The 12,386-nt window shown below is 41.0% G+C and overlaps 1 protein-coding gene and 1 long non-coding RNA gene across 2 annotated transcripts; both read left to right on the top strand.

Moving 5' to 3' along the window:
* The first annotated feature begins 6,692 nt into the window (after nt 1-6,692).
* LOC128356042 (uncharacterized) lies at nt 6,693-8,264 on the top strand. The gene is made up of 4 exons (XR_008321151.1): nt 6,693-6,718; nt 6,943-6,999; nt 7,138-7,194; nt 8,238-8,264. It is a non-coding gene; the product is annotated as an uncharacterized LOC128356042 (long non-coding RNA).
* A 107-nt stretch (nt 8,265-8,371) lies between these two features.
* LOC128355481 (uncharacterized) lies at nt 8,372-12,165 on the top strand. The gene is made up of 5 exons (XM_053315742.1): nt 8,372-8,442; nt 9,796-9,950; nt 10,037-11,146; nt 11,269-11,486; nt 11,617-12,165. Exons 2-5 carry the CDS (start codon nt 9,852-9,854, stop codon nt 11,684-11,686), a joined length of 1,497 nt encoding a protein of 498 aa, XP_053171717.1. The 5' UTR covers nt 8,372-8,442; nt 9,796-9,851; the 3' UTR covers nt 11,687-12,165.
* The last annotated feature ends 221 nt before the right edge of the window (nt 12,166-12,386 follow it).

Here is a 12,386-nt window from a genome sequence, read left to right as displayed (position 1 = left end):
CACATCTCTCCTTTGTTTACTGCACTTTTGTTCATGTTGATGTACAGTGGATGATTTAACATTTAAAGGTCCCCTCCAGACCTTTATGAAAACAAATAACTTGGGGGGGGGGGGGGGGGGGTTGTGACGTTCATCAGAATTGTTGATACTGAAAGTTTCAGAATTTAGGTGAGATGTTACTTCAGAGATCATTAATGGAGTAAACCACTTGACATTGAGGTGAGAAGACATTTAGTGTTGTTTATGTGAAAATGTAAATATGCAGCTCTTCAGTAATTCTCTTCTAGGCTTTCACACAATGAGTTCATAATAAACCATTCATTACCATTAAAAAGTATGAAGAGAGAGCAATAGTAAGGTAGGTTTTCTTCTTAGATGCCAAAACATGTGGTTGTTAGCTTAGCTGATAGCAAAAAATCCCAGTTGGGGATTATTGTCACATTCTCTTTGGGGTTGGTTATCACATGTTGGCATATACATATTAAGTGTGATATATAGTTATTTATTTCTTTTAAGATAACAAAATGACCAGGAACTTTGTCAGGAAGACAAACAAAGGCCATACTCCTTCAGATTTGATGCTCAGAGCAGTCAGAGAGGTTAAACTGCACAATATTGTTATAAAAGGACAGAAAATGCACTTATAGGAATGATTTTTCCTGTTTGTTCTCTTGGTGCAGGAGATGTGTTAGGTTGTTATATTTCAATGAAACTAAACATTTTAAATGAGTTTTTAGGATTGACTGCATTTGTTTATTTTTACCCATTAAAATAACACAGGGGCAACCAACCCCATTGGAACTGTTGTTTCTAGCTGTAATCATTCTGTCTGTTCACACTGATGGATAGAAGACTGTTTATAATAATAAGAAAAGGATCAATTCACAGTCTTAATTTTGAGCAAAAAATATATTTCAAAGTTTATCTGAGGATAAAATTATGCTTCACTTGTCTGAGTTAGTCAAATAAAGCAGATATCTTACAAAATATCGTAACAAAAATAGGGTATTTGCCAACCAGGAGTGCACTTTAGCGCACCAAAGAGGGCAGTTTATCATGTTTTAACCATTCAAGGGGGTAGTTTAATGCGTTTTTTCCACCCAAGAGGGCAGTTTAGTGTGTTTTGCCAACCAGGAGGACACTTTAGCATGCGTTTTGGTGCGTTTTTCAACAATTGCCCACCGCCCCCTCCCTTGTGCACACCACTGGTGGTGCAACATGGTGAGTTCCATGGACATAAAGGGCTCATTCTAAAATAACAAACACACATCAATTCTTATTTTCAAGTGATTCATTAAAACATGTACTGTACACATTCCTTCTACTAGATGCCACTAAATTCCATACACTGCAACTTTAGTGACACCTTACCCCATTACTTACACTGTGAGTGCATTATTAAAGTATCTCTTAACGGTGTTCACCTGACTAACTGTTTTAGGAAAGACTTGAAAGATTATAAACCTATCCTTTATGAATGAAATGTCCATGACAGATCATATTTATTCTTTCAAAAAACAAAAAATGTAATATTGTGGGTAACTCACTATTATTATGTGCAACAGAACGGACCAACTCAGATGCTTATATCAGTAGCTTAGCTTTTACTGCTCTTCTTGCAGGTATAACCCAACCAACAACAGGTTACAACAGTCTGCGCATGTGCGCATCCCCACAGGTCTTAAAGTAACAAACACCTTTCATTCATCACATCTCCCCCCTCTTGAATGTTCAACATGAAGGTTTCTTACTGTTTCTAACTGTAATTCACTTCTCAACTGTGAATACTGTAAATTCACTTTATAACAACCGCTGTACTTATATATACTAGCTTCATCAGTATTTCAAAGTCTTGTTTAACGTTTAACTAAACATTTTCTATAATGTATAACGTAAATATCAAAGATAAACATCTTTGTCTCACATTGTTCCTTGTCTAGCTTATGACAGGTATAAGTGCAGTCTCTTATCAGCAAAAATGTAACATAACTGAAAAATGTCCATGTCATCATTTAACCCTTAACATGTCATTAACAGTCTCCACATCTCCTCCCTTTTTTCTTTTATTTACTTAAAGAGGAGAAAAAAAAATCTCAGTCCATAACCTTACAAATCCAGCCTGACTACAGGCTTGCTCACTCTGCCAGAGCGAGTAACAGCAGTCCCTTGTGTGAGAGTGGCTGCTGTCTCAGTAGCATGGGTCAGCTCACTGTCCTCGTTGGTGTCTGGAGTGACCTGGCCTGGACTCTCACTAATGGATCCGGGTTTGTTTGGTATTGCCAGCAGATGGCGCCTGTTTCTCCTGTACCGCTCACCTGCAGCTGTCTCCACAATGTAAGACCTGGGAGTGGAACCAGGGCTGCAGACAACAGCTGGCTTAAGCCATTGTCTTTGTCCATCCAACTTTGTGAGGACAGTGTCCCCTGGGTTCAAGGGGGGTAGAATCCGCACCCCGTTTCGACGGTTGTAGTAAAACGCCTGCTTCTGTTTGGCTGAGGCGTCAGCTTGTTTTATGTCATTTTCATCTGGCCAGTTCGGCCTCAGATTGTCCTGTAAAGTGGGCAAGGTGGTTCTGAGCTTCCTGCCCATTAGCAGTTCTGCTGGACTGGTTTTGGTAGAAGAGGAGGGTGTGGCTCTGTATGTCAGTAGGGCTAGGAGGGGGTCTTCCTGTCTCAGTATCCCTTTAGCTATCTGGACAGCCCTCTCTGCATGACCATTACTCTGAGGATAATGTGGGCTTGATGTCACATGGAGAAAGTCATATTCCACACTAAACTTCCTCATCTCTGCAGAAGCTAGCTGGGGCCCATTATCACTCACTAACACCTCAGGGATGCCGTAACGTGCAAAAGTAGCCTTCAGTCTAGCCACTACCTGACTGCTGGTGGTTGTTGGCAAATGTAGAATCTCTAAATATCTAGAGTAGTAGTCGGACACCACCAAGTAGTTCTGCTTTTTGAACTCACATAAGTCTATGGCTACTTTCTGCCATGGCCTGGAAGGGAGCTCACTTGACATTAAAGGCTCCTTCCTCTGAGTGCTCTTGTTTTCTCTACAGAATGTGCACTGCTGTACTTTTGTAGTGATCTGTTCTGACATTTTGGGCCACCATACAGATTGGCTAGCTCTTTCCCTACTCTTAACTAGTCCCTGATGCCCATCGTGGATCTTCTCTAAGATCATCTCTCTCATAGTAGTAGGAATGACGATGCGACACCCTCTAGTGACTAAGCCCTCTAGCTCAGATAACTCTCCTCTCACCTGGTAAAAGTCTCTCACTGACTCAGGCACTTTTTCCATATACTCAGGCCATCCGTGTCTAATAAAGCCCAAGACTGCCTGGAGCTGTGGATCCTCTGCTGTGTGCTGTTTTAGCTCCTTCATCCTCTGGGGGGTGGCTGGCACCTGGCACACGACAGCATCAATGTGTGCTGCCACATCATCATGAGAAGCTCTGTCTCCAAAATGCTGCTCTGGGCCCCTGGACAGAGCATCTGCCACAGCAAGTGTTTTCCCCGGTGCATATTCAGCTATGGCATTAAAACGCATTAGCCTCATCAGTAACCTCTGGCACCTGATGGGGACATTGTCCAAGTCTTTACTGTTCATAAGAGGTACAAGAGGTTTGTGATCGGTAATAAGTCTGAAGCTATCAAGTCCAAACAGGTATTTCTCAAACCTTTCACAGGCCCACACGCTGGCCAAACACTCCTTCTCGATTTGAGCATACCTTGTCTCAGCATCACTCAGACGTCGGGAGCAGTAGCTCACAGGTTTCCATTGGTCCCCGTGTTGCTGGAGCAGGACGCCCCCTAAACCGTAGCTGCTGGCATCCGCTGAGACTACTGTAGGCTTGGTGACGTCATAGAAGACAAGTACAGGAGCAGTGGCTAGTGCATCTTTAAGCTTGTGGAACGCTGTGTGCTGTGCGGGCCCCCATAACCACTCTGTCTTCAGCTTTAGCAGCTCATATAGTGGCTGACCAACTGTGGAGAGCTCTGCTACGTACTTTGCCAGATAATTGACCATCCCCAGGAACCTCTTTAGCTCAGTCACATTCTGAGGTTGGGGGAAATTCTCTATCCCGGTTACCTTTTCTGGATCAGGTCTGACGCCCGTCTCGTCGATGAGGTGACCCAGGAAGCGGACCTGTTTCTGCTTGAACTTGCATTTTGCCTCATTCAGCTTGAGACCTGCTGCTTCAATGACTCTCAATGCCTCTGCTAGGCGCTGGTCATGGATTTCCTCATTTTCTCCATGTATGAGGATGTCATCCATGTACACTTCTGTCCCTTCAAGACCTGCCAAAGTTTCTGCCATTTTTCTTTGGAAGATTTCGGGAGCACTTGTTATCCCAAATGGGAGGCGGCGAAAGGCATACCTCCCAAATGGGGTGATAAAGGTTGTCAACTTCCTGCTGTCCTCGTGCAGGGGAATCTGATAAAATCCACTTGCCGCATCCAATGATGTGAACACCTTTGACCCGGTCAGCCTCGGCATGATTTCCTCTGCAGTGGGCATTATGTACTTTTCACGTTTCACAGCTCTGTTCAGCTTCCTGAGGTCTGCACAGCATCGAACCTCTCTCTTGTTGGGTTTGAGCACCGGCACCATTGCAGCACACCACTCTGTTGGCTGAGTTACCTTTTCAATAATGCCTTCATTTTCCATGCGCTGCAGTTCTTTCTTTACCAGTGGTACTAGCGGTAGAGGTATCCGCCTGGCTGTCGGCACCGCATATGGCAGGGCATCGTCTTTTAAGACTATTCTCACAGGCTCTGTTTTCAGCAGTCCACTTGAGCCAAAAACACCACTGACCTCATCCACACGCTTCACAAGACCCATTGCCACGGCTTCAGGGCGGCTTAGTAGGCAGTTTCCTTTACCTTTTATCACATACACTGGGAATGTATACAGTCTCTCTTTATAAGTGGTGGTGGTCTGGAACATTCCTGTGCACTTGATGTCCCCTCCTGGGCTTAGAAAGTGTGTGTTTGGAGGATCCAGTCGTACCTTGGATTTAATCTTCTTAAACATCCTTTCATTGATAACTGTAGCATCAGCTCCTGTGTCGATTTTGAAGGTTATTGGTTTGTCACATATAGTTAAGCTAACAGTCCAATTATCCTGGCTATCCTCTCCTCCCACTTCTCCAAGAAAGTACATCTGTTTCACTTCTTCAGTGATTTCACTAACAGCTTTTGAGTGGCATTCACGTTCCCAGTGTCCCTTTTTGTGACATTTGTTGCACTTACTTTGCAGAGCTGGGCACCTTTTCTCTTCAGTGTGCCGCGGTTTTCCGCATCTCCCACATTTTCCACGGTCTCCCATCCTTTGGTTTGTCGGACCGGTGTCTCCGCGCTGCTGCCAGCTCTGTTTCTTTTGTCGGCTGTCTCGACGTCTGACGAAATCAACATTAGCAGGCCTGGCCTCAGGTTGGTTGGATTGCAGACTGACCTGTTTAGTTATCTCCTCCGCCTGACGCACTTGCTCTATGACCTGCGCCAACGTCAAGTCCGCCATTAGCTGGAAACGCCGGGAGAGCTCTTTGTCTTTTATGCCTACTACCAGGCGGTCTCTGAGATGCTCATCCCTCCTGTCCCCGAACTCACAGTGCTCCGCCAGCTCGTACAGCGACCGGATGTACATCTCCGCTGTTTCGCCTGCCTGCTGGGCCCGCTGATAAAAACATGCTCTTTCGTGTATGATGTTGCGTCGAGGAATGAAGTACTCATCAAACTTCTTCAATATGAGTTCATAGTCCTTTTTCTGGTCCTCTGCCGTGAACACAAATGAACTGAATATCTTTTCAGCTTCACTTCCCATTGCATAGATCAGCGAGCTTACTTGAATCTCCCCATCGTCTTTATTTAGCTTCGTGGCGAGCCTGAAGCGCGAAAATCTCTGTTTCCACTCCGGCCACTCGGCGGGGCAGTCAAACTTAAACTCGCCCGGTGGAGTAAACTGCGGCATCGTTGCACTTGCCCAGATCCCACTTCTGACACCATGTAATATTGTGGGTAACTCACTATTATTATGTGCAACAGAACGGACCAACTCAGATGCTTATATCAGTAGCTTAGCTTTTACTGCTCTTCTTGCAGGTATAACCCAACCAACAACAGGTTACAACAGTCTGCGCATGTGCGCATCCCCACAGGTCTTAAAGTAACAAACACCTTTCATTCATCACAAAAAAAGTCTGAAATGTTCATATATCCAAACCGATGTAACCTATCAGCAGCTGCATTGGTAATGTGTGCAGCCCCCAGCATGACGTCAGACGCCTTGCAGAGAAAAAGCACTTTCACTTTCATTTATCAGGAAGAAGAAAGCAACCTTTAAAGACAGCTGAAGGTAAGAAATGCGGAAATCTGAATTTTATACATCTTGTTTGTATCATACGGTTGATATGTGTAGTATATGTACACATGACGTACGATATCCTTTTTAAAAATGTAATTTAAAGCGATTCGAAAAGTGCGAGAAACTGCTGAAGACTGTATACGTTTACTCAGACTGTAACCGAAAGTGAATTCGAGCAACACAATATCTCTTTGACATAATGTTTCATATAAAGACGCCATGTAGAAACGTGTTTGTCGTATGAAATGGCAGCTTGTTAGCAATATACTGTTGTGTCACACTAATGTTTGCTTCGTCCTGAATGAAGAAGACTATCAAAATGTCTGACGACCAAGAGGTGCCCATGGACGTGGTGAGTTTGCAGACTAATGCTAGATAGGATCAGTATTAAAGATAATTGTTAAGGAAGTTGTGGAATTAAAACCCATTCATATTGTTTCATTAATATTCACAGCTTGTTTACTTTTCTTCAAATGGAATCGTGCTGTTAAAATAGTTTGAACTTTGTAGTATCAATTGCTAGATTTGTCTTTTTTATAAATTGAAATAAACTGTCTTCCTTCATGGTTGGTGTAGGATCCGCCCAGCAATATCAGCCAGCCAACTCAATCAGCTGATAATAAGCCTGCTGAGGTCAGTTTTTGTTTATGTACATACTGTAGGTCTTCTATAAGGCCAATGTTGTTGAAATAGTTTGAATTTTGTTATATCAGTTGGTTTGTTTTTTGTTTTTTTATTGAAATATCGTGTCCTCCTTTATTGTTGGTTTAGGAACCTGTAAACAGTGACATCCAGCAAACTCAATCAGCTGATATGAAGTCTGCTGAGGTCAGTATTTGTTTGGTTTGTGTACATATGTCTTCAATAAGGCCAATGTTGTTGAAATAGTTTGAATTTTATTATATCAATTGCTTTGTTTTTTGTTTTTTTGATTGAAATATCTTGTCCTCCTTCTTTGTTGGTTTAGGAACCTGTAAACAGTGACATCCAGCAGACTCAATCAGCTGATATGAAGTCTGCTGAGGTCAGTATTTGTCAAGTCCTCCTCTTGTTCACCTTCCAAAGGACACAAGGACAACTCAAATTTCCAACTCAATCACTTTTATTTTTTCTTTTGGCTTTGTCAGTTGATTGGTCTTTTCAGTAAATTAGGTTGTAAACCTTTAAAGACGGAGAAACAAAAGTTAACATTTTAATCAAACATTTTAATTAAACAACTTCAATGAATATTAAATGAATTAACTACTTAAGAATTTTAAATGAAGTAAAGAAAAGTCTGTTTTCATGAATTTTCCAAATTTTTAACAGAATTTTTAACTTTGTATTATCGTTTCGTACCTTATACTTAATTAATTTTTCAAACTCAAAATGAAATATTATTTTAGCACAAACTCATTTACCACAAAATCAAATGCTGCAGTGTGTTCCTTAATCAATCTACACAGCAGTTAAACATAATGTTGCTAATGTTTAATGTCACATATCAGTTGAGCCAGTTTGGTCCAGCGCAACATTTATTTCTAAGATATCACATTTGTAACTAAAAATACTGTGGGCCTTAAGATGTTACATTAGGAGCTAAAACTACTTTGGTCTTGAATGTTTTTTTTAGTAAAGTCTACTAAAAGGAACTGGAGCCACAAGCTCAACAGTCTGTCACAACATTGTTGCCCTCTGCTGTCCGCTTACAGGGTTATCTTATTATCAACACTAAATTATGACTAACCTCACAGTATCCTATGATTTTTTTTTTTAAAAACAGGGTATTAAAAAAAGATATCGGTCGTTGTCATTAAACCATTTTCAAAGCAGTCTGTTTAAACTTCATTAACATTATGTTAATCATTAATGTTTTTCACACCATATTTCAGGCTTCCAAGCTTTCATCCAAGGATGAAGAACTTACTCTTAAATTTAAGTGGTCAGAGCCTCAGATTCCACAGAAACCAAAAACTCACCTGCAGAAACTTCTTCAGTCATGGTTCAACAATCAACAAACAAATCTTAAAAGAACCTGCTCTGTTATTGATGTCCAAGGGGATGGGACTGCTCAGATAAAGATTGACCCCGTTCCAGGTGCAGTATGACATTTGAATTTGTATAATTGTTACAGTAAAATCTCGATCTACAGTACATACCTTCATCAAATCCATTTTGGCAGCTTTCTGTATTTATACTGGTTTTGCAATTCAGTTTGTGGGCAAATCTACGGAGCCCATAAATGTAAAAAATGGTAAAAAAAAAAAAAAAACTTTGGGAAAGTATCTCGTGCTCACGAGAAACATTTCTGGTGAGCACGAGATACTTTCTGGCGAGTATGAGATACTTTTTGATGAGCACGAGATGTCTTTCAGGGTGCACTCACTGACCAGTTGTTCCCTACCATGCTGAAGCACGAATGTTCCCCCTCCCTTGTCCCCCGCTGGCCCGCACTCAAACCCAAGTGTAGCTACTTAAACACGGTTGCCTCCCCAACACATGTGTTGCGTGTTGTGTACATAACCGTGTGCTCGTTAGGGTTTAATCCCAGGAAGGGTATTCCCTGGAAATCCAATCAAAACCATTTCCCGATTCCTGAGAAATTTAATGACGGGAACCGGGAAAAATATTAGAAATATATAAAATAATAAAAAAAAATACATATATATTCACTAAAACATAGGCAGACAGTTTACTCTCATAAAACATGCACAGGTGTGTGTTTGCGTGCTGTGCACCGGTAAAACACAACACAGCAGATCAATTAACACAACGCAGTATGATTAAAAAGTGCAAGCTTGTTCTTCTGAGTCATGCCTGTGTAGTATGCAGTACTACAGATACTTGTGTAAAAAAGACTAGTAAAAGCAGGTGTACTGATTCAACTCTTTATTCCAGTAAAATTAAGAAAGTTAGATCACTTCAAGTCATCATTCACGCTCACAGGAATAGACTTAGTTTAACTGAATGACTTAGAAGTCGCCAAAGGACTTACTTTAATGAATTTCGTGCAGATTTGTAAAATATTACTTTTATGAGAGTCACAGTCACAGACAATAAACTTAGCATTTCATAATTGTGGTAGCAGCAGATGTAATGAAGTCCACGCAGCACGCTGGATGCAAACTAATATTAAGCCTATAGCCTATTCATTATAATGTCAATGGACATACATTGAGTTCTTTTGCCTTAATAATGAAATGGTCGGATTGGGAACCCATGCATAATGTCTCTTCTTTCAGACATCATGCGTGCATGCAATACTTTCTGGTGAGCACAAGATACTGTCTCGTGCCACAAGAAAAGTATCTTGTGCTTACAAGAAAAGTATCTTGTGCTTACAAGAAAAGTATCTTGTGCACACCAGAAACATTTAATTATTTTTATTTTCCCCATGTCCCTTTACGGGCTCCATACAAATCAATTTTGTGTTTGTCCTTTTTTTTTTAGCCCTGACTGAGCTCCAGAAACTAACTAAAGAAACACTGTCCAGCAAAGATGGGAAGATGCCAAGAGTACAAATCCTGTCTTTTACTCTGGGATCACCAAAGGAGGATGCTTCAGTGGCCACACTTCCTTCATCTGTGTCAGTGCCACTACAAGATGTATGTACTGTGTAGTAAATGAGTAGGAATGAATTACATGAAAATGGATGCTTGTCACCAAATTAATGGATTGCATTTTTATTCAGGAGCAGGATCTAATGGAGGGACAGAGTATTTCAGCAGCAGTTCCTACACCAGGAGAGGAGACACACACTTGTTCTCTCCCAGTTAGCCATTTCTGGTATGTGAGCCACATCTACCAGGAGGAAATAAAACGTATAGAGAAAGAGACTGGAGTTAAAATCGATGCGGATGTTAAGGTGACCTTTAAAGCGGGCCAGAAAGATGGAAGTCCAGCCACTGCTTTATCTGAGTTCATTAACCTCGCCCAGAAGAGTTTAGGTGAATCTGAGGGCTCTGTCATTCCTCTCGAGTACACAGATCCAGAGGAGTGGAGGGACACACTGAAAATAATCCAGAAAAAGGAGAACAAGCTCTTGCTTACTCTAAACTCTGAAAAAATGATCATATGTGGGCCAAGACAAAGTCAAGATCGCATCAAAAAGACCTTAAATACATCACAGAAAACCTTAAGAAATGCCAACACTTCTGTTGGAGACTCAACATGGGCACCTCAAGACATAACACAGACAATTGACATGACCAACAAAGACCCGCTGGCTGATTCTGGACTAACCATGGAGGAGACCTACTGGAAGCTGTTGACTACTTCCCTCAGTGGGGTGTTAGCTAACATCAAAGCTAAGTTTGGCGTTCATTTTAAAGAATCAGACATCGGTCAAGGCAAAGTCATCGTCAAAGCTTGTCACAAATCTGGAGGAAATGCCTCCATGGAGAGCCATGCTGTCAGAGCTCTTCTTAATCAGTACCAGAAGTGTGCCACATCTCCCATGAGTTTTAACCAAGACTACAGTGGATCTACATTGAATGGAGCAGCCAAAGAAGAGGGAGCAACAGCAGGAGACAATGAAGATGAAAAATGCTCTATATGCTTGGACACATTTACCAATAAGACACAGCTAAAGTGTAAACATGAATTTTGTAAGGATTGCCTGTCAAAGTCAGTGGAAACCTTGGGACCCATCTGTCCTCTCTGCAAAGATGTCTTTGGAACAGTACAGGGAAACCAGCCTAATGGAAAAATGACATGGACGACACAGCGCACACCTCTCCCTGGATTTTCAGGCTGCGGCACTATAGTCATCACCTATGATATGCAAGGTGGAACACAGACGGTAAATTCCGTAATTTAAATATGTCAAGGCATCATATGGATTCTATGTTATTTTATTTCTTGTGTGTTCATTTATTCGTTGTCAATCATGTCTATGTTCTGTTGCTACCACTCTCTTTGCAGTTAATTCATCCTAATCCTGGACAGAGGTATTCTGGTATTAGGAGAGAAGCATATCTTCCAGACAACAGGGAAGGAAAAGAAGTGCTGCAGCTGTTGAAGAGAGCGTTCGATCAGAAGCTTATTTTCACTATTGGGACATCCAGAACCACTGGGCTGGACAACCAGGTGACCTGGAACGACATTCACCACAAGACCTCAATGTCAGGAGGACAACAGGGGTACAGTAGACAAATCTCTTGGTTCTTTCTAAAATGCCTTTTCAGTGTCAAGTCTACTGATGTGTTGTAAGGGATTTTGTCTCAAAATTGACCATACAGCTGTATTAATTTGCTTACTGTGTTCCCACAGTTTTGGGTATCCTGACCCTGACTATCTCAGCAGAGTCCGGGAGGAGCTGAAGGCTAAAGGCATCGAGTGAAGACGTGATACAAAGTGGATGAGGAGGGTTGTGTTCACAAGTCTAACTTTACATACAGAAATACATTTTAAGAATGAAGATTATTTAAAACGGGCAATTTTGGAATGGACACAATATTGTATTATCTATTTTCATTTTATGAATAAGGGTTGCTTCAAAGTCTATTCAATGCATTAACAGCTTGTGAATTTATTGTTAAGAAGCATGTGCTACACACTATTACTCTATCTTCATCTATTGAACATTGTATTTTCTTTGAAGGATTTTCTTGTTTTAATTAATCAAGAAAACTTATAACAGAAAAAGAATGCAACATGAACACAGTACATGTAACTTTATTTTATGCCTAAATTACACATGATGTGATTTAAAGTTTGCCTAATAAATGATTAAACCAACCTACACTGACTCATTGCAATATTTTTGTTATCAGTACAGGCTGTGAACAAAACACAAAACACATTGGCTTGTTTTCTGTACCATTTCTTAAAATATTATTACAACAATATCTGTTATTAAATGTGTAAAGTATTCCAGCAAATATTAAACATTATTCTCTTTCAGCAGCGTAAAATAACACTCAGGCCTGTGTCTCATAACCAGATTATGTTATTAACCAGTTACGTCGGTGGCTTGGTTTACACAAACATTTTACACACATTAACACTTCTACCACAAAGCACTCAATATAAATATTTAG

The sequence above is a fragment of the Scomber japonicus genome, chromosome 3 (genome assembly GCF_027409825.1).
Source record: "Scomber japonicus isolate fScoJap1 chromosome 3, fScoJap1.pri, whole genome shotgun sequence".
NCBI classification, from domain to species: domain Eukaryota; kingdom Metazoa; phylum Chordata; class Actinopteri; order Scombriformes; family Scombridae; genus Scomber; species Scomber japonicus.
The sequence above is the reverse complement of the archived record's forward strand: the minus strand, read 5'-3'. Positions and strand labels throughout refer to the sequence as shown.

Bases quoted from the DNA above. Each gene is read 5' to 3' on its own strand.
- LOC128355481 (XM_053315742.1), top strand. From the start codon at position 9,852: ATGCCAAGAGTACAAATCCTGTCTTTTACTCTGGGATCACCAAAGGAG. The intron at 9,951-10,036 runs GTATGTACTGTG...ATTTTTATTCAG, and splicing joins TGTCAGTGCCACTACAAGAT to GAGCAGGATCTAATGGAGGG. The intron at 11,147-11,268 runs GTAAATTCCGTA...CTCTCTTTGCAG, and splicing joins TGCAAGGTGGAACACAGACG to TTAATTCATCCTAATCCTGG.